The 26,493-nt window shown below is 42.3% G+C and overlaps 1 protein-coding gene across 2 annotated transcripts; it reads left to right on the top strand.

The window, feature by feature from the left end:
- Positions 1 to 1,031: 1,031 nt before the first annotated feature.
- LOC139550714 (WW domain binding protein VOPP1-like) lies at positions 1,032 to 26,493 on the top strand. 2 transcript variants are annotated; one of them, XM_071361809.1, is made up of 6 exons: positions 1,367 to 1,411; positions 4,298 to 4,356; positions 4,565 to 4,629; positions 8,983 to 9,060; positions 24,164 to 24,294; positions 25,261 to 26,493. In XM_071361809.1, the coding sequence occupies exons 3-6, from the start codon at positions 4,601 to 4,603 to the stop codon at positions 25,458 to 25,460; spliced, it is 438 nt and encodes a 145-aa protein (XP_071217910.1). In that variant the 5' UTR covers positions 1,367 to 1,411; positions 4,298 to 4,356; positions 4,565 to 4,600; the 3' UTR covers positions 25,461 to 26,493. The 2 variants fall into 2 exon arrangements, with proteins under 2 accessions (XP_071217909.1, XP_071217910.1); XM_071361808.1 differs by lacking the exon at positions 4,565 to 4,629 and having other exon boundaries at positions 1,032 to 1,411.

The raw sequence follows: 26,493 nt of genomic DNA, 5'->3' as shown, positions 1-26,493 counted from the left end.
GATTTAAGCTCTAGAGCTGGCTAAAGAAATCTAATAATAATATGACTATGTAAGAAATATAGAGTTGTGCTTTGCCTTCAGCAAGCACATCTAAATATGACTTTGTAAGAAATCAAGAGTTGTGCTTTGTGTTCAGCAAGCACACCTAATGAGTAAACACTGTTACTAAACAGGTACCAGGGAGAAGTGTCAGTCAAGCATGATGCCAGCAGACACTCTTGCCCGGAAAGTACTTTGCGCTAATTGCCAGTGACAATCTCAACTGTGAAGAACAGATCAGCTCCAATTGCTTGACTGTCTGAAGCCGCACCGATTGACAGCATATGACTTTAAGCAGGCAACCACCAATAATAAAGCATTGTAGAGGCCTGCATGAGAACTATTCTGTATTGATGTTTCACAAGCACACAAGCTGTTGCAACCCGGACCCAGGGGCATGATACTGGTCTGATCTGAAGGATATATGGTTGCCAGGCGATGGACATGAGTGTTGCTCCTGCCTGTGCCATCTACTTCTGTTGTGAGACTCACAGAGAGTAACTGATGGTGATCAGAGAGAACACTATGGGTTACTCATGAAACATTTAGACAAGGTAGATACACACCCACACCAATAAGATCAGAAAATATATTAATGTATTAAATCCTTCATTCATTACTCATTACTCTTACAAATGACAAAACCTCTATAGCAGGGGTATTCAACTCTTACCCTACAAGGTCCCGAGCCTGCTGGTTTTCTGTCCCAGGTCTAAATCAGTCCCTGATAAGAAGGGAACAAAGAAAAAGCCCAGTGGAACTGGCTTTGAGGTCCAGAGTTGAGTTTGAGGGCTCTATAGCATTGCGTTGCATACTGCATATGATTTGTGTGATCTAAATGTTGTGACACAGAAGTTGTGACAGTGTGGAGTCATAACCTGTCATGGGTTAAAAAAAATAAAATCGGATTGATGGTCTGCGAGCGCTTTCAAGCAGTGCTTCTGCGTCCTTGAGTGCAGTGTTCCTAGGGATACTGTAGGGGCGTGTCGTGTGGATCATGATCATCCCGTATGTGTACAGAGGGAAAACACGTACGTTTGTAAAAAATAATATGTACAATACGATTTGATGCTAAAGCTAATTGCCAGTGACAAACTCAACTGTGAAGAACAGATCAGCTCAGATTGCTTGACTGTTTGAAGCCGCACCAACCAATGGCACCGATTGACAGCGCGAAATAAACAGAACAGTCGTGGCCCGTGGCTCGCCAAACTGCAAACGCACTATGCGACGAGATGGACAAAGAATGATTTCTGATGAATTTTGGATTGTCACGGTGTTTAGGTGAACAAGGCTACTGTCCGGTGTTGACATCTCGTCAATTATGGCAGTTCTGTGTGGAATCATATTTCTGTTTTGGTTAGTGGATGAGGTGAGTATCTGATATTTATAGTCATAAATTCAATCAATGTGAAAGTGAAGAATTATTGCCCTCTTTTTGCTTCTGACTCGTTGGTCTCTCAAATATGAATTAAAGCCCAGGGGTTTATTGAATGTCAACATAACAATGTGCCTTGCTGCTGCAGAAATGGTAGGCTATTGAAAACTATTAAGGCCTTTGAAAGTTAGGCAGTTATGTAAGGTTACATAAGTCAGTGGTATATCGAAGGCTATTCTGTAGTAATGTATTAAGATCTATTTTATGTTCTTGAAATGAAACATTCTTTTGAAAAATTCAGCATTCGTAACAATCTTACTGGGCTCATATTTACATCAGCCAGGATCATATCATACCACAATATGAATTAGTTTGGCCTTGTCTTGCCGCTGATCATTTGGTTCCATCAAATAAGAGACAACATACACCAGTGGTGGTTGGTGACGTTTAAGATGAGGAAGGATGATTTTTGTTTTATGAACATGTCTTATTACAGCACATTGGATGACTGTCATTCATATTCCATTCACCCAGCTCAATGTAACATCGATAGGTTTAGGCTACTACATGATATTCAAATTTTCATGAGGTTGCTACAACCTAGCCTATGAATGAAGGTTTACAGCGTAGGTGATTCGGGTCGAGAGAATTTTGAGTAATCAAGGTGATAGACAGTGCCACATTCAATACCGCCTTGCACACTCTTGCGTGCATCTAGCTGATCTAGTGTGTAATCAATAGTCCAACATCTGCAAACAAGAGTTTTGAGTGGAAAAATTCAGATATGGTTATACATGTTTCGTTCCGTTTGCTTCCGTTTAAGAAAAGTTTTTCAACAGAAAAGGCACAATGAAAACACCCCTGATCACGCACAAATGCAATTAATTTTCATAGCAACCACATACAAACAGCTTCTTGTATATATAATTCCATCTATCTAGGTGAAAAAACCTTCCCAAGCCAAACCTACATCATTGTCACGTCATAGTCAACATAGCTACTAGAACTAACACTTTAGTAAACCACTACAATCATGCAGTACAGTGTACAGTCAGCAGCAAGCACTTTAGCAGTTACACCGGTGGGCCCCGGTGGTATTAAATTAATAAAACCAAAACGTACCTTAACTTGGAAGAGTTCCAGTGTTGGATAACCATAGCCAGCTAGCTAACATAGCATCCGACCCTGTTTGAGCCGGGTGTTTGAGTAGGCTAAATTAGCTAGCTGCATTCGACGCTAGCTAAGTAAGTGAAAGTGAAAAAAATATAAACTGTGAAATATAGTTAACTCTCTTTCTCTCTCTTGCATCTCCTTAATTTTGAAATTAATTAATTTGTTCAAAACTGTTCAACTATTGTCTTTCTCTCTCTTTGAGTCAACTACTCACCACATTTTATACACTGCAGTGCTATCTAGCTGTAGCTTATGCTTTCAGAACTAGATTAATTCTCTGATCCTTTGATTGGGTGGACATGTCAGCTCATGCTGCAAGAGCTCTGATAGGTTGGAGGACGCCCTCCGGAAGTTGTCATAATTACTGTGTAAGTCTATGGAAGGGGTTGAGAACCATGAGCCTCCTAGGTTTTGTATTGAAGTCAATGTACCCAGAGGAGAACAGAAGCTAGCTGTCCCCTGGCTACACCATTGTGCTAGCCTAAAGAGTGCTGCTGAGACTACTGTAGACCGTTATTGCAAAACAGTGTGTTTTAATCAATTATTTGGTGATGTAAATATATTTTGTATAGTTTTATCTAAAAAGGATCACCTTTTTTAATGTTTCACTATTTTTATTTTTATGAAATTCGCTGAGTAGGATGGTCTTCCCTTTCCTCCTCTGAGGAGCCTCCACTGACTAACAAACACACACACACACACACACACACACACACACACACACACACACACACACACACACACACACACACACACACACACACACACACACACACACACACACACAAACACACACGAGGCAGCTCTTCCTCTGCTAACCATTGTTAATTGTCACTGAGCTGAAGCAGTGACAAACAGCTCTTTGTGGTCCTTTCCGTGCCCACAAAGGCAGGCTCCAGTCCTGCTCAGGGGCTGCCTTTGTGTCCCCCTGCCATGACTGTATTTGGAAGGGACACCCTGCTAGCTGCAATTGACCGTGGACACAAACATCCACCTGGCAGGCTGGTGTGGAAAAAAAGGCTGGAGTGTTTCCCACAATTACTCCCATTAAACAAGGGCCAATGCTAGCTGGCTCGCCTCACAGGTCACACATGCCTTAAATGGTGATGGAAGGACATCAAACAAAGTGGACGTCTCATCGTCATACAAGCCAGAGCCTCAGAAAAGAACACAGTGGAATAGTTTGTGATTATGCCCAGTGAGGGCAGTAATAGTGAGTCCACAGCCTGTTTTTCTCCAGTACCTCATTTAGAGGCTTGTTATACACAAAGCCCTGGGCCTGGTCTGACAGAGGCTGCATTGTATGTGTGCAGAGTGGGTTCTGGTCTCGTCTGGACTTTGCAGTCAGTGGTTCACAATCATCTTGAGTTGGCCTCTGAACATAGAGCATGAAATAGAAGTTTGGTTCATGAAATATGAACTTTACTTACAGTAAGTGATATTTATAATACCAATGTTAATGACAAGACAACCAAGTCCTGTTTGGTGGTCACATTTGGCACATCACAGAGAAATTCAAATACAAGGAATTCACATGGTTGACATGTTTACATGCCCAACACAATGGCCATTCAATATGTTCTCTCATTTCTTATCTGCCTTTCAAGATGATTTTATAATGATGCTTCATTTTCCCTCTGAGATTGCTCTTTGATTTCATACCAGCAACTATAAATCAATGACCAGTTTTCCTCTTCTCATATACAGTGCACAGCTTCCAAGAAGTACTGCTGGTATTTTGAAGGAGGCTACCCAATCTATTTCATGTAAGTATACTGTACATACACATGGGTAACATAATTCATCTGGACACAGACACAATTACATTGCAGCATACTGTATATTAATTGTTAATAGTTAGACATTAATATTTTACAAGACATATTTATTAGTTTTCAACCTTCTGCCATTCGGATTAAACTGTTTGTGAATTTAAAGAGTGCAGTCTATTGATTCCCTCTGGCTTGTTTAAAGGCCGGGTGGTGTTTGGTTAAAGAAAATGGTCCCTGGATGTGGATGAATACAGAGAAATCACCCAGGTTGGTAACGTTATTATGAGTCAATACCAGCCTTTGACTCACTCCACTATCATAGCAGACTCATTTTGGCAGTCATTCAAAAAGCATGCCGTCGAAGCGGCGAGGGGAAATAATGAATAAGCTGTAGCTTTTCCAAATCCAAACATCAAATCCAACACAGCATCTAGTCTCGAGGACCAGACCCTAGGCATCACAGTGACTCTTTTGTCATAGAATAACTACGTCACTGCCTACATTGATAAGGTGAAAAAAATCTGGGGACTCCCAACAAATCACGAGGCAGACATGCCAGAATGTCGGGATTCAAAACCAAAGTTTGCAGGCAAAACATTTGCAGTGGTTTTAGTTAAGGTAGTTGATGCAAACTAGCCACTTGCGAAATGCACTCATTAAAAATAACCTCTGATCTCCATCTTGCTAGCTACTATTTAGTATTTTATTTAAGTGGAAAGGTAGTGACGTAGGCTGTGACGTAGTTCCTCTATGCCTAAAAACTCCATCAATGAAACCAGACCATAGTCACTGTGTTGCCGAGGGTCGGGTTTTTGAGACTACACAGCATCCACTGGGTTGAGAAATCACATTGGAGAAGCTCTTTGACTTCTATCTAAATCATTGAACTAATGGGCTAATAATTAGTCTTCAGACCGAGTCTTTGCAATTCTAAAAACATGTTAGCCACTAGGCTGGCTGCAGAATTCTACCACTTGCTTTTAGAAAGGCCTCATTTTCAATGTATGAGGAGCTTTTAAAAATGCACTACAGTGGTGGTGCATCAGTACGAGTTATAAAAAATGTAAAGCCTAAGGATGGAGTTGGAGTTATGGTAGGAGAGAGAGGAGAGCATTACTGGGAGTTAGCATGCTGCAGTGACTGGGGGATTTGGATTGAATTGCCTCTGTAAAATAGTGCACACACAGATCTAATGAAATACAGTATATTGCAGAGCGACTGTGGAATTGAAATAGTGCACTATTAAGAGAATGCTGGCTCAGCTCTATGCCCTCTCCTAGCGCTGTGCTGCTAATGACTTGTGTAATGGATGGCCTTAATGCTGAAAGCCGGAAATGCAGCTCTCACACTTATAGTACTGCTGGTTTTAAAATACAGTATAAAATACTGACAGAAGGAGAGGGAGTATTTCAAATGTTGAGGAGGATTTGTCATGGAAGTGGATTGCCGTCTATTTAGCCAGAGGATTTGGATGTTCAGTGCAGATCAGTGGATGATGAACATTTCTCTGAAATCTGTAATGATGCCATAGATCATCTCTCCTCTATGTTTAAAACTGAAGCTGCTATCTGCCCTTGAAAACATCAGATACCGCAGCTCTCTGCGCATTGCAGATCTGAAGCCTGGAACTGCCAAATCACATCTCTGCCTCACACAATAAGCACTGCCCCATCGACATAGAAAAAAACTATTAAAGTAATTTGTTAAAATGAATGAGTTTCTACTTACTTCAATGACTAAGTATGATTCATTCTTACCTAAAAGTTCCTATATTTGACATATAAAACATTGTGTGTGTGTGTGTGTGTGTGTGTGTGTGTGTGTGTGTGTGTGTGTGTGTGTGTGTGTGTGTGTGTGTGTGTGTGTGTGTGTGTGTGTGTGTGTGTGTGTGTGTGTGTGTGTGTGTGCGCGCGCACAGAGTAGTCAAGTCACAATGAGAGCCTGTAGGGAAAAAAAGGAAGGGAAGTGCTGCTAGGGTTAACAATAGTAGGTCTTTGTAGATAAGTGTTATTTGGTAAAAGGGGTAAAAAATCATCAAAAAGAAAGGAGGACCAAGGCACTCTTCATATCATTAATTCAAATGTCTTTATTTACATGACATGTTCAATGGAACCAAGACTTGAAAACTCTTGGTTCCGTTGAACCTACCATATAAATGAAGGCATCACAATGAGAGCCATTCATCATCAGCTCTCCTGCATATAGATGCTGACAATTGATCAGCAAGGGGTTCAGATACAGTTGAAGTCGGAAGTTTACATACACCTTAGCCAAATACATTTAAACTCAGTTTTTCACAATTCCTGACATTTAATCTTAGTAAAAATTCCCTGTCTTAGGTCAGTTAGGATCACCACTTTATTTTAAGAATGTGAAATGTCAGAATAATAGTAGAGAGAATGATTTATTTCAGCTTTTATTTCTTTCATCACATTCCCAGTGGGTCAGAAGTTTCCATACACTCAATTAGTATTTGGTAGCATTGCCTTTAAATTGTTTAACTTGGGTCAAACGTGTCAGGTAGCCTTCCACAAGCTTCCCACAATAAGGTGGGTGAATTTTGGCCCATTCCTCCTGACAAAGCTGGTGTAACTGGGTCAGGTTTGTATGCCTCCTTGCTCGCACAAGCTTTTTCAGTTCTGCCCACAAATCTTCTATGGGATTGAGGTCAGGGCTTTGTGATGGCCACTCCAATACCTTGACTTTGTTGTCCTTAAGCCATTTTGCCACAACTTTGGAAGTAGGCTTGGGGTCATTGTCCATTTGGAAGACCCATTTGCGACCAAGCTTTAACTTCCTGACTGATGTCTTGAGATGTTGCTTCAATATATCCACGTAATTTTCCTGCCTCATGATGCCATCTAATTTGTGAATTGCACCAGTCCCACCTGCAGCAAAGCACCCCCACAACATGATGCTGCCACCCTCGTGCTTCACGGTTGGGATGGTGTTCTTCGGCTTGCAAGCTTCCCCCTTTTTCCTCCAAACATAACGATGGTCATTATGGCCAAACAGTTCTATTTTTGTTTCATCAGACCAGAGGACATTTCTCCAAAAGTACGATCTTTGTCTCCATGTGCAGTTGCAAACCATAGTCTGGCTTTTTTTATGGCGGATGAACCAGACTTGTGGAGGTCTACAATTTTTTTTCTGAGGTCTTGGCTGATTTCTTTAGATTTTTCCATGATGTCAAGCAAAGAGGCACTGAGTTTGAAGGTAGGCCTTGAAATACATCCACAGGTACACCTCTAATTGACTCAAATGATGTCAAATAGCCTATCAGAAGCTTCTAAAGCCATGACATCTTCTCTGGAATTTTCCAAGCTGTTTAAAGGTACAGTCAACTTAGTGTATGTAGACGTCTGACCCACTGGAATTGTGATACAGTGAATTATAAATAAAAAAATCTGCCTGTAAACAATTGTTGGAAAATTACTTGTGTCATGCACAAAGTAGATGTCCTAACCGACTTGCCAAAACTATAGTTTGTTAACAAGGAATTTGTGGAGTGGTTGAAAAACTAGTTTTAATGACTCCAACCTAAGTGTATGTAAACTTCCGACTTCAACTGTAGATATCCAACTTCAGCTCAGGGACTCAAGACAAACTGAAATTAAAATGGAACTAATCCTAGTGCTCCCTCAATAGTTTACTTAATATTCATCTTAGACCGCAGAGCGTTTGTCATCTGCTTCATATGTCTATTCTCCTGTGCCTCTTGGTATTTGTCTTTTATCTCAGTACTGTGCATATGAGAACTTCCATTTGTCTGAATGTGTTTTGAGAGGGTTATTGGATGACTGTACTGTTTGTACAAAAGCCTTCTCTCTCAGTATTCTAGATGCTGGTGATTGTAATTAAAGCTTCCTCTCTCTCTGTGTGTGTGTGTGTGTGTGTGTGTGTGTGTGTGTGTGTGTGTGTGTGTGTGTGTGTGTGTGTGTGTGTGTGTGTGTGTGTGTGTGTGTGTGTGTGTGTGTGTGTGTGTGTGTGTGTGTGTGTGTGTGTGTGTGTGTGTATGGTACTTCTGGTGAGTTCCCCCAAGACTAGCCTGCCAGTCTAGCTTCTCATCCTACTCTATTTAATATACTCCCTCCTCCCTCCTACTCCCCTCCATGCTCTATCTCTCTCTTTTCTCTTTGTCTCTCTCGCTTTCTCTCTCTTACTCTCTCGCTCGCACTCTCTCTCTCGCCCCTCTTCTCTCTCTGTCTCTACCCAACTTAGCCCCTGTATGTACTTGTGTGCATTTATGCATAAGCCACTGGTTTGTTCATGGAGTTTATGGTCCTATGGGAGCACCTTTGTTTTTGCTTAGACCATGCCCCTCACGTGATTTGTCTCAGACTTTTATCTCAGTACTGTGCATATGAGAACTTCCATTTGTCTGAATGTGTTTTGAGAGGGTTATTGGATGACTGTACTGTTTGTACAAAAGCCTTCTCTCTCAGTATTCTAGATGCTGGTGATTGTAATTAAAGCTTCCTCTCTCTCTGTGTGTGTGTGTGTGTGTGTGTGTGTGTGTGTGTGTGTGTGTGTGTGTGTGTGTGTGTGTGTGTGTGTGTGTGTGTGTGTGTGTGTGTGTGTGTGTGTGTGTGTGTGTGTGTGTGTGTGTGTGTGTTGTAGATGCCGGTCGTATGAGGACTGTTGTGGGACGCGGTGCTGTGTCCGAGCTCTCTCCATCCAGAGACTATGGTACTTCTGGTGAGTACCCCCAAGACTAGCCTGCCAGTCTAGCTTCTCATCCTACTCTATTTAATATACTCCCTCCTTCCTCCTACTCCCCTCCATGCTCTATCTCTCTCTTTTCTCTTTGTCTCTCTCGCTTTCTCTCTCTTACTCTCTCACTCGCACTCGCACTCTCTCTCTCGCCCCTCTTCTCTCTCTGTCTCTACCCAACTTAGCCCCTGTATGTACTTGTGTGCATTTATGCATAAGCCACTGGTTTGTTCATGGAGTTTATGGTCCTATGGGAGCACCTTTGTTTTTGCTTAGACCATGCCCCTCACGTGAGGGTTTCTTGCTGCAGCTTAGAATAGCTACGCTGGCTCACAGTGAAATGCTTCCCACTGGGCACAGACGTCAATTCAACATCGTTGGGTCAATGTAATTTCATTGTGGAAACAACATTGATTGACCAGCGTGTGCCAAGTGGGTTGATTGTTATGACATGATCTTAATATGCAATTCAGTCATTGTAGAAACTGCTCTGTGCATGCATTAGGGCTGTCCCGACTAAAACAAAGCTTGGTCGACCAAGAATCGTCTGTTCTTTCACCAATCGATTGGTCGACATTTTAAACGTATATTTTCCATATATTGACACATCGTATGTGTTTTAATCAAATCAACAATATTCACTGAGCTTGTCTGATGCTTTAAGCACACAGTTTGATTAAATAATGAAGACACACAAATGACTAGCAATTGATTTGATAGTGCTGGGCCAGGCTAAGATTTGCTGCGCTGTGTTAAAAAAACAAACATGGAGTGACTCTGACTAGCATCCAGTTGTCTCTTTCTCCTCCCTCCTGCAGCGAACACCACAGAACATCAAAGTGTTTATTGCGCTGTCCATGTTGCTGAAGGTGCAACATAATTAAAGCTATTTCTGACTGAAAAGTTATGTTTCCGAAATCCCTAATTTGTTTAGGAAAAACATTCCCTATTCCCTCAACCCGTGCTCTCTTTAGACCAAAGACCTATTCGCACAGAACTAGTATTACTAGAGAACGTTGGTTATATAATTATTAATCCAGAATGTCAGTTATTCCAGAGGATGATTCGGACAGGATTCATTTTTTTCAAACTGCTCCCTGTAATTCTTAATTTTTCCCCAATAAATTGGCAGTTAGGACGCAAGCCTGGAGGTTTTTATTCTAGGCGTGAATATATAGTATTTCAACATGTCCAGGTGATAGGTCACAGATAGATAACTCGAGCTTGGTTCGCAAGTTTCTAAACCATACCAAACCATCTTTCCTATAGTGTTGCCATAATATTTGAATTGAGGAAGTGTGATCATAATCATTAGGATATTTTAGTGATCCACAGTACGTCCTAAAACTAATTCCGTCCGAATAAGGCACAATAAGACTTGACCTATAGCCAGGGCCGGTCTTTGCCATTCTGCCGCCATAGGCAAGACCAACAAATGCATCCCCCTGCAAAACTAGAATAGTCCCAGTAAGCAAAATTAAGTTGAAAAGATGTCTAAAATACATATTTTCCAGACATTGAAGTTAGGTTCAATTTGGGTTCTGAATGAAGGGTGAAAGGTATTTTCTGTATGTTCAAATGTATATTTTCTAGGATGCTGAAAAGAAAAATATGTACTTTCCAGACGTAAAAATTTGGTTCATTTTCGGGTTCTGAATGAAGGTTGAAAATACTTATTTTACGGATGTTGAAAATACGTCCTTTACAGACGTTGAAAATGGGGGGGGGGGGGGGGGGGGGTTGAAATCAGGCTCATATTTGGTTCTGAATGAAAGTTGAAAATATGTAATATATAGATGTCTATGTTTAGACCAAAAACCAATGTCAGTGGATGTGGAAATCAAGGCCGGTCTGGAACTGCACCAAGAAAAGATGTCCAAAAGGCGTCGGTGTTGGTCCATGTTTACTGAGGCGTAGCCTACAGTGTTGACTGAAATTTAATTTTATGAATGCCCATCTATGTGGTAAGCCTACCATTTGTAAAACACCAAAAAACTAAAACTGGACAATACCAAAAAAAAACATCCAAAAGATGTCTGCTTGTGCTTACTAGGTTGTAGCCTACCATGTCGGCCCAAGGGCATTTTATGGATGCCCATCCATGTGGTAGGCCCACCGTTTGTAAAACAGGCCATTGCTTTGGCTTTATTTGTCCTGATTCCTGTGACTAATCAATTTGACTATTTATGCACTGAGTATCAGTTACCCAACTTTATCAGGATTTATCGTGAGCCTATTCGCAATGTGTTTACACAGCGGGTAATGCAGAAGCAAATTTTTCTCGCTGTAATCAGCTTGTCAAAAAATTTTACAGAAACAAACTTGAAACCACTGATCATTCACCCCATTGTGGTGTTTCACAATGGGGTGAAACACCTGGACAACAGTGATTGTCCATTCCATAATGTCCATTTTACTTTGGCCTGTTCTGATTTTAGGATATGTTGTTTGTTAACATGACAGTTCACATTTTATTTGATTATGCCCACATAGGTTAGGCTGTTTGATCTGAGAAACCTGCATGATGTAAAAAGTGGCCCTTCTCATTACATTGTCATACATTTTATCTCCGGCCTGTAGGCTTCAGAAAAGGCCACACTCTTTATACCATATCCAATATCTGATACATTTTAAAAATATTTTTATTTCACCTTTATTTAACCAGGTAGGCCAGTTGAGAACAAGTTCTCATTTACAACTGCGACTTGGCCAAGATAAACCAAAGCAGTGCGACAAAAACAAAAACACAGAGTTACACATGGGATAAACAAACGTACAGTCAATAACACACTAGAAAAATCTGTATACAGTGTGTGCAAATTAAGTAAGGAGGTAAGGCAATAAATAAGTAATTACAATTTAGCAATTAACACTGGAGTGATAGATGTGCAGATGAGGATGTGCAAGTAGAAATACCGGTGTGCAAAAGAACAGAAAAACAAAATCAAATAAGGGGATGAGGTAGGTAGTTGGATGGGCTATTTACAGATTGTCTGTGTACAGCTGCAGTGATCGGTAAGCTGCTCTGACAGCTGATGCTTAAAGTTAGTGAGGGAGATTTAAGTCTCCAACTTCAGCGATTTTTGCAATTCGTTGCAGTCATTGGCAGCAGAGAACTGGAAGGAAAGGCGGCCAAATGAGGTGTTGGCTTTGGGGATGACCTGTGAAATATACCTGCTGGAGCGCTTGCTATGGGTGGGTGTTGCTATGGTGACCAGTGAGCTGATATAAGGCGGAGCTTTACCTAGCAAAGACTTATAGATGACCTGGATACAGTGGGTGTGGCTACGAATATGTAGCGAGGACCAGCCAACGAGAGCATACAGGTCGCAGTGGTGGGTAGTATATGGAGATTTGGTGACAAAACGGATGGCACTGTGAGAGACTGCATCCAATTTACTGAGTAGAGTGTTGGAGGCTATTTTGTAAATGACATCCCCGAAGTCAAGGATCGGTAGGATAGTCAGTTTTACGGGGGTATGTTTGGCAGCATGAGTGAAGGAGGCTTTGTTGCGAAATAGTAAGCCGATTCTAGATTTAATTGTGCATCGGAGATTCTTAATATGAGTCTGGAAGGAGAGTTTACAGTCTAGCCAGACACCTAGGTATTTGTAGTTGTCCACATATTCTAAGTCCGAGCCGTCCAGAGTAGTGATGCTAGTTGGGCGGGCGGGTGTGGGCAGCGATCGGTTGAAGAGCATGCATTTAGTTTTTACTAGCATTTAAGAGCAGTTGGTGGCCACGGAAGTAGTGTTGTATGGCATTGAAGCTTGTTTGGAGGTTTGTTAACACAGTGTCCAAAGAAGGGCTAGATGTATACAGAATGGTGTCGTCTGCGTAGAGGTGGATCAAAGAATCACCCACATCAAGAGCGACATCATTGATATATAACAGAGAAAAGAGTCGGCCCGAGGATTGAACCCTGTGGCACCCTCATAGAGACCGCCAGAGGTCCGGACAACAGGCCCTCCGATTTGACACACTGAACTCTATCTGAGAAGTAGTTAGTGAACCAGGCGAGGCAGTCATTAAAGAAACAAAGTCTGCCGATAAGAATACGGTGATTGACAGAGTCGAAAGCCTTGGCCAGGTCGATGAAGATGGCTGCACAGTACTGTCTTTTATAGATGGCGGTTATGATATCGTTTAGTACCTTGAGCGTGGCTGAGATGCACCCGTGACCAGCTCGGAAACCGGATTGCACAGTGGAGAAGGTACGGTGGGATTCAAAATGGTTGGTGATCTGTTTGTTAACTTGGCTTTCGAAGACTTTAGAAAGGCAGGGCAGGATGGATATAGGTCTGTAACAGTTTCGGTCTAGAGTGTCTCCCCCTTTGAAGAGGGGGATGACCGCGGCCGCCTTCCAGTCTAGGAATCTCAGATGATACGAAAGAGAGGTTGAACAGGCTGGTAATAGGGGTTTCAACAATGGCGGCTGATAATTATAGGAAGAGAGTGTCCAGATTGTCTAGCCCAGCTGATTTGTAGGGATCCAGATTTTGCAGCTCTTTCAGAACATCAGCATCAGCTGTCTGAATTTGGGTGAAGGAGAAGCGGGAGGGGGGGTCATAGGCCAGTTTCTGCGGGGTTGCAGAGTTGTTGTTGGCCGATGTTGGGGTAGCCATGTGGAAAGCATGGCCAGCCGTAGAGAAATGCTTATTGAAATTCTCGATTATCGGGGGCCTCCTGAATGGCGCAGGGATATCCTTGTCTCATCGCGCACTAGCGACTCCTGTGGCGGGCCGGGCGCAGTGCATGCTGACACGGTCGCCAGGTGTACGGTGTTTCCTCTGACACATTGGTGCGGCTGGCTTCCGGGTTGGATGGGCAATGTGTCAAGAAGCAGTGCGGCTTGGTTGGGTTGTGTTTGGAGGACGCATGGCTCTCGACCTTCGTCTCTCCCGAGTCCGTACAGGAGTTGCAGCGATGAGACAAGACTGTAACTACTACCAATTGGATTCCACGAAATTGGGGAGAAAAAGGGGCAACAAAAAAAAGAAATTCGCAATTATCGTGGATTTATCGTTTCCTAGCCTCAGTGCAGTGGGCAGCTGGGAGGAGGTGCTCTCATTCTCCATGGGCTTTACAGTGTCCCAAAACTTTTTGGAATTAGTGCTGCAGGATGCAAATTTCTGTTTGAAAAGCTAGCCTTTGCTTTTCTAAGCGACTGTGTATATTGGTTCCTGACTTCCCTGAAAAGTTGCATATCACGGGGACTATTTGATGCTAGTGCAGTCCGCCACAGGATGTTTTTGTGCTGGTCAATGGCAGTCAAGTCTGGAGTGAACCAAGGGCTATATCTGTTCAAATTATTTTTAAAGGGGCATGCTTATTTAAGATGGTGAGGAAAGCATTTTTAAAGAACAACCAGGCATCCTCTACAGACGGGATGAGGTCAATATCCTTCCAGGATACCCGGGCCAGGTTGTTTGACCATGGACCCATAACGGACGCAGGCAATGAGGCAGTGATCACTGAGATCCTGGTTGAAAACAGCAGAGGTGTATTTAGAGGGCAAGTTGGTCAGGATGATATCTATGAGGGTGCCCGTGTTTATGGATTTAGGTTTTTTTGTACCTGGTAGGTTCCTTGATAATTTGTGTGAGATTGAGGGCATCTAGTTTAAATTGTTGGACGGCCGGGGTGTTAAGCATATCCCAGTTTAGGTCACCTAAACACCTAAACAGTACGAACTCTGAAGATAGATGGGGGGCAATCAATTCACATTTGGTGTCCAGGGCACAGCTGGGAGCTGAGGGGGGTCTAAAACAAGCGGCAACAGTGAGAGACTTATTTCTGGAGAGATGGATTTGGGCATATACCTGGATAGTATGTCAGAACTCTGCAGGCTATCTCAGCAGTAGTTGCAACTCCGCCCTCTTTAGCAGTTCTATCTTCAAACCGGTCAAACTGATGTCATTTGGACATTTTGCACAGAAAATCGTTCCATTTTTTGGGTAGAGTTATTGCATTCTCTCCCCGGTCCCTAAACGTCTTTGCTCCGCGAAAGTAGAGATGAGAGAGAAAAACTTTACTGATGTCAACTATATATCCTGAACAAAAATATAAACGCAACATGTAAAGTGTTGATCCCATGTTTCATGAGCTGAAATTAAAGATCCCAGAAATGTGAGCATTTTTCCTTTGCAAACATAATCCATCCACCTGACAGGTGTAGCATATCAAGAAGCTGATTAAACAGCATGATCATTATACAGGTGCTCTTGTGTTGGGGACAATAAAAGGCCACTCTAAAATGTGCAGTTTTGTCACGGAACACAATGCCACAGATGTCTCAAGTTTTGAGGGAGTAGGCAATTGGCATGCTGACTGCAGGAATGTCCACCAGAGCTGTTGCCAGAGAATTTATGTTCATTTCTCCACCATAAACCGCCTCCAACGTCGTCTTAGAGAATTTGGCAGTACGTCCAACCGGACAAAAATTCACAGACCACATGTAACCAGGCCAGGCCAGGACCTCCAAACCGGCTTCTTCACCTGCGGGATCGTCTGAGACCAGCCGCCCGAACAGCTGATGAAACTGAGGATTATTTCTATATGTAAAAAAGCCCATTTGTGTGGAAAAACACATTCTGATTAGCTGGACCTGGCTCCCCTCACAGGCCCACCCATGGCTTCCCTCCTGCCCAGCCATGTGAAATCCATAGATAACCATGGATTAGGGCCTAATGAATTTATTGCAATTGACTGATTTCCTTATATGAACTGTAACTCAGTAAAATCTTTAAATGTTTGCATGTCTCGTTTATATTTTTGTTCATCCTAGATTGAAGCATTCATTCTATTGATTTATGATATTTGTAATGAACACGAGGGGAGACAGACAGTTGGTGTTTTATTTGTAAAGGACCACAGGAGGAGGCAGGTAGCTGGGTCCAGGGGCAGGCAGATGGTCATACACAGGGGGTCCAAAAAGGCAACAGTACAGGCAGGGAAAAGGCTATTAACGTCATCCGGGAGATCAGGCAATAGGTTGATAACAGGAAAACCGATAAGCTAAGGTACAGGCAGGGAATAGGCAAAAGGCGTCATTAGTGATGTATGCAAAAACTATCATACACGGGAGGTTTGAATTACAGGAAAAACAGAGCGCCAACTAGAAGTGTGTCACAAAACAAACAATACCCCACAATGATGCATACAGGTGTGTGAACAGGTGATCAGAATTCAGGTGATTGGGATCTGGAGTGAGCTGCGTCCAGGGGATCTATGTGTTTGAGAGTGTGAGCTGGAGAGTGAGCTGCGTTCAGGGGATCTAGTGTTTGAGATTGTTAGCGGGAAGCAGACGTACCAATATTCTGGTGAGCTAGGGTTTATTTAGTCTTCTATGGAAACATACAAGAGAAGCTACATGTATCTAATTATAGACAAGTTGACTAAGAAATAGCCTACCAAAATGTCTGATTTTATAAACAGAAACTTATACTGATTGTACAAAACATTAGGAACACCTTCCTAATATTGAGTTGCACCCCCTTTTGCCCTCAGAACAGTCTCAATTTTTGGGCCATGGACTACAAGGTGTTGAAAGCATGCTGGCTCACGTTGACTCTAATGCTTCCCACAGTTGTGTCAAGTTCGCTGGATGTCCTTTGGGTGGTGGACCATTCTTAATACACACGGGAAACTGTTGAGCATGAAAAACCCAGCAGAATTGTAGTTCTTGACATACTCAAACTGGTGCGCCTGGCACCTACTACCATACCCCGTTCAAAGGGACTTAAATCTATTGTCTTGCCCATTCATGGAGGGGTTATTAGCAATTACAAGCGGGTGCGGGTGAACAAACTAGTGCATGACTGTTCATGCTTCAGCGTAGAGGTTCATCTTGACTTTAGTTTGTTCTTTAGTTCAGTACACCTGTTTGAGAGAAAGGTCCTTATACTATATTTTTAACAACAAATCCTTCACCTCAAATCAAATGTTGTTATCACATGCTTCGTAAAACAACAGGTGTCAACTAACAATGAAATGCTTACTTATGTTACCTTCCCAACAATGCAGAGAGAAATAATAGAACAATTATAGCATGAGAACTAAATACACAATGAGTGGGCTAACGATAACTTGGCTTTATACACTGAGGACCAGTACCGAGTCGATGTGCAGGGGTATGAGGTAATTGAGGTAGATATAGTACCTTCAGAAAGTATTCACACATTTTGTTTTTACAAATTGGGATTAAAATGGATTGACTTGTCATTTTTGATCAATCAAAAATACTATAACGTCAAAGTTGAAGAGATTTCTAACATTTATAAAAAATGTATGAAAAATTAAACACTAATATATCTTGAGGAGATAAGTATTCATCCCCTTTAGACAATATATGTTAAACACCTTTGGCAGCGATTACAGCTGTGAGTCTTTTTGGGTAAGTCTCTAATAGTTATGCACACCTACAATATTTGCCCATTACTCCTTTAAAAATTATTCAAGCTCTGTCAAGTTGGTTGTTGATCATTGCTAGAAAGCCATTTTCAAGTCTTGCCATAGATTTTCAAACGGGTTTCAGACAGAACTGTAATTAGGACACTCAGGAACATTAAACATCATCTTGGTAAGCAACCCCAGTGTAGATTTGGCCTTGTGTTTTAGGTTATTGTCCTGCTGAAAGGTGAATTCATCTCCCAGTGTCGGTTGGAAAGAAGACTGAACCAGATTTTCCTGTAGGATTTTGCCTGTGCTTATCTGTATTCTGTTAATTTTTATCAACAACAAAAAACTCCCTATTCCTTGCCGATGACAAGCATACCCATAACATGATGCAGCCACCACCATGCTTGAAAGTATGAAGAGTGGTACTCAGTGATGGGTTGTGTGGGATTTTCCCCAAACATAATGCTTTGTATTCAGGACAAAAAGTTAATTTCTTTGCCAATTTTCTTTGCTGTATTACTTACAGTAAGTGCCTTGTAAACAGGATGCATGTTTTGATTTTTTTTAAATTCTGTACAAGCTTCCTTCTTTTCACTCTGACATTTAGGTTAGTATTGTGGAATAACCGCAATGTTGTTGATCCATCCTCAGCTTTCCCATTTCACAACCATTAAACTCTGTAACTGTTTTAAAATCACCATTGGCCTCATGGTGAAATCCCTGAGCAGTTTCCTTTTTCTCCAGCAACTGACTTAAGAAGGACGCCGGTATCTTTGTAGTGACTGGGTGTATTGATACACCATCCAAAGCCTAATTAATAACTTCACCATGCTCAATATTTTTTTAACACACATCTACCAAATTCACTACTTGATTGAGCGACCTTACAGATAATTGTGTGTGGTACAGAGATGGGGTAGTCATTAAAAAATCATGTTAACCAATATTATTGAACACAGAATGAGTTCATGCAACTTATGGGATTTTTTAAGCACATTTATTCCCCTGAACTTGTTTAGGCTTGCCATAACAAAGGGTTTGAATATTTATTGACTCAAGACATTTAATATTTTAATTTTTTATGAATTTCCCTAAAATTCTACAAACAAAATTCCACTTTGACATTATGGGGTATTGTGTGTAGATAAGTGGCACAAAATCTAAATGTAATCCATTTTAAATTCAGGCTGTAACCCAACAAAATCTGGAAAAGTAAAGGGGTGTGAATACTTTCTGAAGGCACTGTATGTACATATACAGTGGATACAGAAAGTCACCACCCCCTTTCAAAATGTTCACTTTTTGTTGCCTTACAGCCTGAAATGAAACACATAAAATCTTTATTTACACACAGTAACCCACAATATCCTGGTAAATCATTTTATTTTTTGAAAATTAATTAAAATTAAAACAACAAAATACCCTATTTGGATAAGTGAACACGACCCTGAGGTAATACTTGGTGGAACCACATTTTGCTTGAATTACAGCCATGAGTCTCTTTGTATACGTCTCTACTAACTTTGCACACATAGACTGTGCAATATTTGTCCATTCTTCCTTGCAGAATTGTTCAAGCTCAGTCAAATTGCATGGTGACTGCTCATGGACTGCACTCTTTAAGTCATTTATGTCGGGGCTCTGACTAGGCCACTCAAGGACATTCAAGGCTGCAGGTTCTCCTCAAGAATCTGTCGGTATTTTTCACTGTCCATTTTCCCTTTTATCCTGACAAGTGCTCCAGCCCCTGCTGAAGAGAAACAACCCCACAACAGGATGCTGCCACCGCCTTGCTTTACTGTAGGCATGGTGTTCTTTGGGTGGAAAGATGTATTGGGTTTTCATCAGACATATCGTTTTGCGTTCAGGCCAAAAAGTTACATTTTGGTCTCATCTGACAACAGCACCTTTTGCCACTTGGCCTTGGAATCTACAAAGTGCTTTTTGGCAAAGCTCAAACAAGACTTAATGTGGCTTTTTTTGAGTAGTGTTTTTTTTCTTGCCACCCTCCCATAGAAGCCAGATTTGTGGAGCGCTTGTGATATTGTGGTCATATGCACACATTGACCAGTCTTTGCCAAATAGGCCTGAAGCTCCTTCAAAGTCGCCATTGGCTTCTTGGCAGCCTCTCTGATCAGTCTCCTCCTTGCCCGGTCATCCAGTTTGTAGGGACGGACTGATCTATGCAGGGTTTGGGTGGTGCCATACGCCTTCCACTTCTTAATAATGGTCTTAACTGTGCTCCAAGGGACAAAGCCTTTGAAATCTTTTTATATCCATCCCCTGACTTGTGCCTTTCCACAAATTTATCTCATAGATCTTTTGAAAGTACCTTTCCACCCATAGTGGATTATTTGCTTTGAATTGCGCTACTAAGCAGTGGAGTCCTCTATGAACAACTGCTTTAATTCTGAACTAAACAAAGTCACTACTATCATAGATGGAAGCCAATTAGCTTGATTTGTTCACTTATCCAAATAGTGTATTTTATTGTTTTACTTGTAATTCATTTTCAGAAATGTTATTTTTTAATTTATTTTTTTCACTTGGATATGGTGGGTTACTGTGTGTAAATAAAGCCGGAAAAAGTCAAATTTGATGTGTTTTCATTTCAGGCTGTAAGGCAACAAAAGGTGAACATTTTGAAAGGGGGTGGTGACTTTCTATACCCACTGTAGGTAGGGGTAAAGTGACTAGGCAATAGGATAGATAATAAGCAGTAGCAGCAGCGTATGTGATGACTTAAAGTTGGTTCAAAAGGGGATCAATGCAGATAGTCCGGGTAGCTATTTGGTTAACTATTTAGCAACAATATGGTTTTGGTGTAGAAGCTGTTCAGGGTCCTGTTGGTTCCAGACTTGGTGCATCGGTACCGCTTGCCGTGCGGTAGCAGAGAGAATAGTCTATGACTTGGTTGGCTGGAGTCTTTGACAATTTCTAGGACCTTCCTCTGACGACGCCTGATAAAGAGGTCCTGGATGGCAGGGAGCTCCGCCCCAGTGATGTACTGGGCCGCACGCATTACCCTCAGTAACGCCTTGCTGTCGGATGCCAAGCAATTGCCATACCAAGCGGTGATGCAGCTAGTCAAGATGCCCTCCCTGGTGCAGCTGTGGAACCTTTTGAGGATCTGAGGCCCATGCCAATTCTGTTCAGCCTCCTGAGGGGGAAGAGGCATTCTCCTGCCTTGTTCATGACTGTGTTGGGGTGTGTGAACCATGTCAATTCCTTAGTGATGTGGACACAGAGGAACTTGAAGCTCTTGACCCTCTCCACTACAGCCCTGTCGATGGGGATTGTAGTGTGCTCGGCCCTACATTTCCTGTAGTCAACGATCAGCTCCTTTGTCTTGCTGACGTTGAGGGAAAGGTTGTTGTCCTGGCACCACACTGCCAGGTCACTAACCTCCCTATAGGCTGTCTCATCGTTGTCGGTGATCAGGCCTACCACCCTCTTGTCATCAGCAAACTTAATGATGGTGTTGGAGTTTTGCGCGACCACGCAGTCATGGGTGAACAGGGAGTACAGGAGGGGACTAAGCACACACCCGAGGGGCCACCGTGTTGATGACCAGCGTAGCGGATGTGTTGTTGCCCACCTTCACCACCTGGAGGAGGCGGTCAGGAAGTCCAAGATCCAGTTGCAGAGGGAGGTGTTCAGTCCCAGGGTCCTGAGCTTATTGATGAGCTTGGAGGGCACTATGGTGTTGAACGCTGAGCTGTAGTCAATCAACAGCAATCTCACATAGGTGTTCCTCTTATCCAGGTGGGAGAGGGCTGTCTGGAGTGCAATAGAGATTGCGTCATCTGTGGATCTGTTTGGGCAGTATGCGAATTTGAGTGTGTTCAGGGTGTCTGGGATAATGATGTTGATGTGAGCCTTGACCAGCCTTTCAAAGAATTTCATGGCTACAGATGTTAGTACTCTGTGGCAATAATCATTTAGACAAGTTACCTTGGTGTTCTTGGGCACACCACAGGGACTATGGTGGTCTGCTTGAAACATGTAGGTATTACAGACTGGGTCCAGATTAGTGTTCCATTCCTTGAAAGTGGCAGCTCTAGCCTTTAGCTCAGTGCGGATGTTGCCTGTAATCCATGGCTTTGGGTTGAGACATGTACGATCACTGTGGGGACAATGTCGTTAATGCACTTATTAATGAAACCGGTGACTGATGTAGTAAACTCCTCAATGTTATCGGATGAATCCCGGACCATATTCCAGTCTGCTTGCGAAACAGTCCTACGGCTTAGCATCCGCTTCATCAGACCACTTCTGTATTGAGCTGGTAATTCCTGTTTGAGTTTTTGCTTGTCAGCAGGAATCAGGAGGATAGAGTTATGGTCAGATTTGACATATGGAGGGCGAGGGAGATAGTTGTACGCATTTTGTTTGTGGTGTAATGGTGATCTAGAGTTTTGTCGCCTCTAGTTGCACAAGTGACATGCTGGTAAAAATTAGGTCAAATGGATTTCAGTTTCCCTGCGTTAAAATCACCGGTCACAAGAAGCTGCATATGCATTTTCAAGTTTGCTTATGGCACGTTGAGTGTGGACTTACTGCCAGCATCAGTTTGTGGTGGTAAATAGACAGCTACGAAAGATATAGATTAAAACTCTCTTGGTAAATACTATGGTCTGCAGCTTATAAGGAGGTATTCTCAGGTGAGCAAAAACTTGAGACTTCCTTAACATTAGAGATCATGCATCAGCTGTTGTTAACAAAGAGACACACACCTCCTCCCTTCGCTTTACCCAAAGCTGCCGTCCGGTCTAGACGATGCGTAGAAAAGCCAGCGAGATGTATATTATCCATGTCCCGTCTTTTCAATAGATTCAATAACACTATTCAATAACACTATTATAAGGACGTTTTGGAGACACAGAGCTGCTTTGAAATATACAGTACCAGTCAAAAGTTTGGACACACCTACTCATTCAAGGGTTTTTCTTTATTTTTACTATTTTCTACATTTAAGAATAATAGTGAATACATCAAAACTATGACATAACACATATGGAATCATGTAGTAACAAAAGAAGTGTTAAACAAATCAAAATATATTTTATATTTGAGATTCTTCAAAGTCGCCACCCTTTGCCTTGATGACAGCTTTGCACACTGTTGGCATTCTCTCAACCAGTTGAGGTAGTCACCTGGAATGCATTTAAATTAACAAGTGTACCTTGTTAAAAGTTAATTTGTGGAATTTCTTTCCTTCTTAATGCGTTTGAGTCAATCAGTTGTGTTTTGACAAGGTAGGGGTGGTATACAGAAGATATCCCTATTTGGCAAAGACCAAGCCCATATTATGGCAAGAACAGCTCAAATAAGCAAAGCGAAATGACAGTCCATCATTACTTTAAGACATGAAACTCAGTCAATCCGTAAAATGACAAGAACTTTAAAAGTTTCTTCAAGTGCAGTCGCAAAAAACAAAGCGCTATGATGAAACTGGCTCTCATGAGGACCACCAAAGGAAAGGAAGACCCAGAGTTACCTATGCTGCAGAGGATAAGTTCATTAGAGTTAACTGCACCTCAGATTGCAGCCCAGAGTAACACATACATCTCAACATCAACTGTTCAGAGGAGACTGTGTGAATCAGGCCTTCATGGTCGAATTGCTGCAAAGAAACCACTACTAAAAGGACACCAATAATAAGAAGAGATTGCTTGGGCCAAGAAACACGAGCAATGGACATTAGACCAGTGGAAATCTGTCCTTTGGTCTGATATTTTTGGTTCCAACCGCCGTGTCTTTGTGAGACGCAGAGGTGAATGGATTATCTCCGCCTGTATGGTTCCCATCGTGAAGCATGGAGGAGGAGCTTTGCTGGTGACACTGTCAGTGTTTCTGCAGCAATACGCCATCGCATCTGGTTTGTGCTTGGTGGGACTATCCTTTGTTTTTCAACAGGACAATGACCCAAAACACACCTCCAGGCTGTGTAAGGGCAATTTTACCAACAAGGAGAGTGATGGAGTGATGCATCAGAGGACCCGGCCTCCACAATCACCTAACCTCAACCCAATTGAGATGGTTTGGGATGAGTTGGACCGCAGAGTAAAGGAAAAGCAGCCAACAAGTGCTCAGTATATGTTCTTCAAGACTGTTGGAAAAGCATTCCAGGTGACTACCTCATGAAGCTGGTTGAGAGAATGCCAAGAGTGTGCAAAGCTGTCATCAAGGCAAAGGGTGGCTACTTTGAATAATCTAAAATATAAAAAATATTTCGATTTGTTGAACACTTTTTGGGTTTTGATATCTTTTTTGATGCCTTCACTATTATTCTACAATGTAGAAAATAGTAAAAATAAAGAAAAACCCTTGAATGAGTAGGTGTTTCCAAGCTTTTGACTGGTACTGTACACGATTGTCCAATTTATATCGATACTGGGCTATTGGGATATTATTTTACTTGTGTAATAAGAGTCCAGACTGTCAAGGATGAACTCTCTAACGCCATTAAATTGAGCATATAAGGTCTTTCAAAGACTACCATTGATGTCAGAGGACTCGATGCATGGAGGTCTCTTTCCCTCGTAAGGTCAGAAAATCTTCCAGCTCTCTCTTTCTTTCATATATCTCATTCTGGCTGTAAGGCTATGTACATATTGCATTGGAGTTGACGGAGCTCGTATAAAGTTCTGAATAAACGTTCAAGTTTTGCTGTCTGTGTTTGCAGGCTACTGCTGATGATGGGCGTGTTGTTCTGCTGTGGGGCAGGGTTTTTCATCCGCAGACGCATGAACCCCTCCCCACTTCCTGAGGACACCTTCAATGTGTCATTCACCAGACACCCAATGACAGCTTCAGGTGAGTCACAGTCACACCAATCGCCTTGTGTCATGTTCTCTTCCTCCACTTCCTCCTCTTCATATCATACTTATACATCCAATCCCTCTCCCATTCTCCCTACCCTCACTATATATCCTATTTCTTTCCAAGTACACCTCCTTCATTTTCTCGTTCAACTCCCCACTCCCACATCCTCTCTCCAGATCTCCTTCAATTTATCTCCCACTCCCCCCCCATCTACTCATGTCCTTGTCGCCTTCTCATTTAATTGCTAACTATTCCACAGTAATTTATACACAGCAGTACAAAGGAACTTTTCTCAGTTTGCTCCAGTCCTCAGTAACTTCTGATATCGTAACAGATGGGACCTGTGTCTCTGATCTCATACAGTACAGTGATTGACTCTACTATTGATTCTGGATCTGCGTTCCAAATGGCACCCTATTCCCTTCTCCTCTTTCTCTCATACACACACACTCTCCTCCAAGCCCCTGCAGTCACTGACCTGGAAATATTGGCATTAATATTTAATGTTCTGGCTCTGGAGGGAATTGGAGTGAAACATAATAGTGCTAATATTCCATATGTTATGTGTTGAGGTGTAAAATGTAATATGTTCTAGTTCAGTGCTGCACCATGGTCCATCCTTGTCCCTGAGTGGACCAATGGAAACTGAGCTGTTGGAGAGAAATGCTGCTTATTCATATTCATGCCTGTAACACATACTCTCTAAACCCAAACATCACTCATCATCACTCAAACATCACTCATGAACATCATCTGTTCAGCTTTCACTATAGCAGTCAGGAAATGTAGCAGTCACAATGCAGAAGTCTAGAGGATAGTGGTATTGTGTGTGTTGTGATCTGCCCTGTATTGCTGGCCCCGTTATTTACGTCAACATTACGAAACAAAATGTGACAATACACCGTGCATAGATGGTGACCATGGTAAATTCCATTAATTTCTCTCTTTGTCCTCTAGGACTGCAGCAGCCCGGCATGCAAAACTATGGAGCCTCAGGAGGGATGATCCTCACCCCTACATACCCCATACAGGCCCATCCCCACCCGGTCCACCCCTCCCACATGGCAGCACCCTACCCACACCCTCCCCCTCCCGCCTACTGCAACCTCCCTCCTCCACCCTACGAACAGGTGCTGCAGGCCTCAGAAAAGAGGTAACCAGGAGGGAAAAGACATTGGAATTAATTAAATGATTTCAAACCCTTTAGAGTTCTCAACCCTGCCACAACTGACAGCAGAGATGGGTCACTGGGCCACGTTCGAGTAGAAAGCGAGTCTGGTATGGTAATGGAATAGCATCTCGATGGTAAAAACATCCATGCTCATTAAGGGCTGGTTTCCTGGACACAGATTAACCCTGATCCTGGACTAAAAAGCATGCATTGAAACATGTATTATAATAGCTTTTAGTCCGGGACTAGGCTTAATCTGTGTCTGAGAGCAGCCTCAGTTTGAATCACAATGGATCGGTCTCAGTGTTTGTTTTCATGTCACCTCTCTAAGATGTCGACCAGAGGTGAGACCCAATAGTATAAAACAGACATGGATCCAGACAGTTTGTCTATTAACAACTAGCCTGCCTGCCTGCATGGTGCTCTGTCAACAACACTGTGTCAGCTGGAAGAGCAGCATCTATCTGAGCATAACTCAGATCACCCACTCAGGATATAGGTATTATTGCCCACTATCTGTTATGTTTTTAATATCACTGCTGTCGGAGCATTTAGTATCACTAGTACAGATCAGCAGCCTAGTACAGATCAGTAGATTAGATCAGATCAGTAGCCTGTAATACTGTGGACATACTGTAGAAATACCAACTCTGTTTCCCTTTGTGGCCCTCAAAATGCATTTTGTGTATGTCTTCCAGTGGAGGCTGCGGAGGGGAGAACGGAGCAAATGGAATGGCATCAAACACATGGAAACCATGTTTGATGTATTTGATACCATTCCACTCAAGTCATTACCATGAGCCCGTTCTCCCCAATTGAGGTGCCACCAACCTCCTGTGATATCTTCTATATTTTATTAAAGTAGTGTAGCCAATAATCTATGCAATTTGCTAATGAATTCAGATGTAGATTGTGGTTGTTGTTTCTCACAATGTTTTCACGGTATCCTGAATTAGCATAGTACACAGTTAACATGTATCACCAGCTTGCCTAATAAAGTTTGGCTCTGGGGGAAGTGA

The sequence above is a fragment of the Salvelinus alpinus genome, chromosome 23, assembly GCF_045679555.1.
Source record: "Salvelinus alpinus chromosome 23, SLU_Salpinus.1, whole genome shotgun sequence".
Taxonomy (NCBI): Eukaryota; Metazoa; Chordata; class Actinopteri; order Salmoniformes; family Salmonidae; genus Salvelinus; species Salvelinus alpinus.
Note: the sequence above shows the minus strand (reverse complement) of the source record. Positions and strands in the feature narration are given on the sequence as shown.

Coding starts and splice junctions, on each gene's coding strand:
- LOC139550714 (XM_071361808.1), top strand. CDS start 1,364: ATGGCAGTTCTGTGTGGAATCATATTTCTGTTTTGGTTAGTGGATGAG. Junction 1,412..4,297: donor TGTTTTGGTTAGTGGATGAG/GTGAGTATCTGA, acceptor TCTCATATACAG/TGCACAGCTTCCAAGAAGTA. Junction 9,061..24,163: donor CAGAGACTATGGTACTTCTG/GTGAGTACCCCC, acceptor CTGTGTTTGCAG/GCTACTGCTGATGATGGGCG.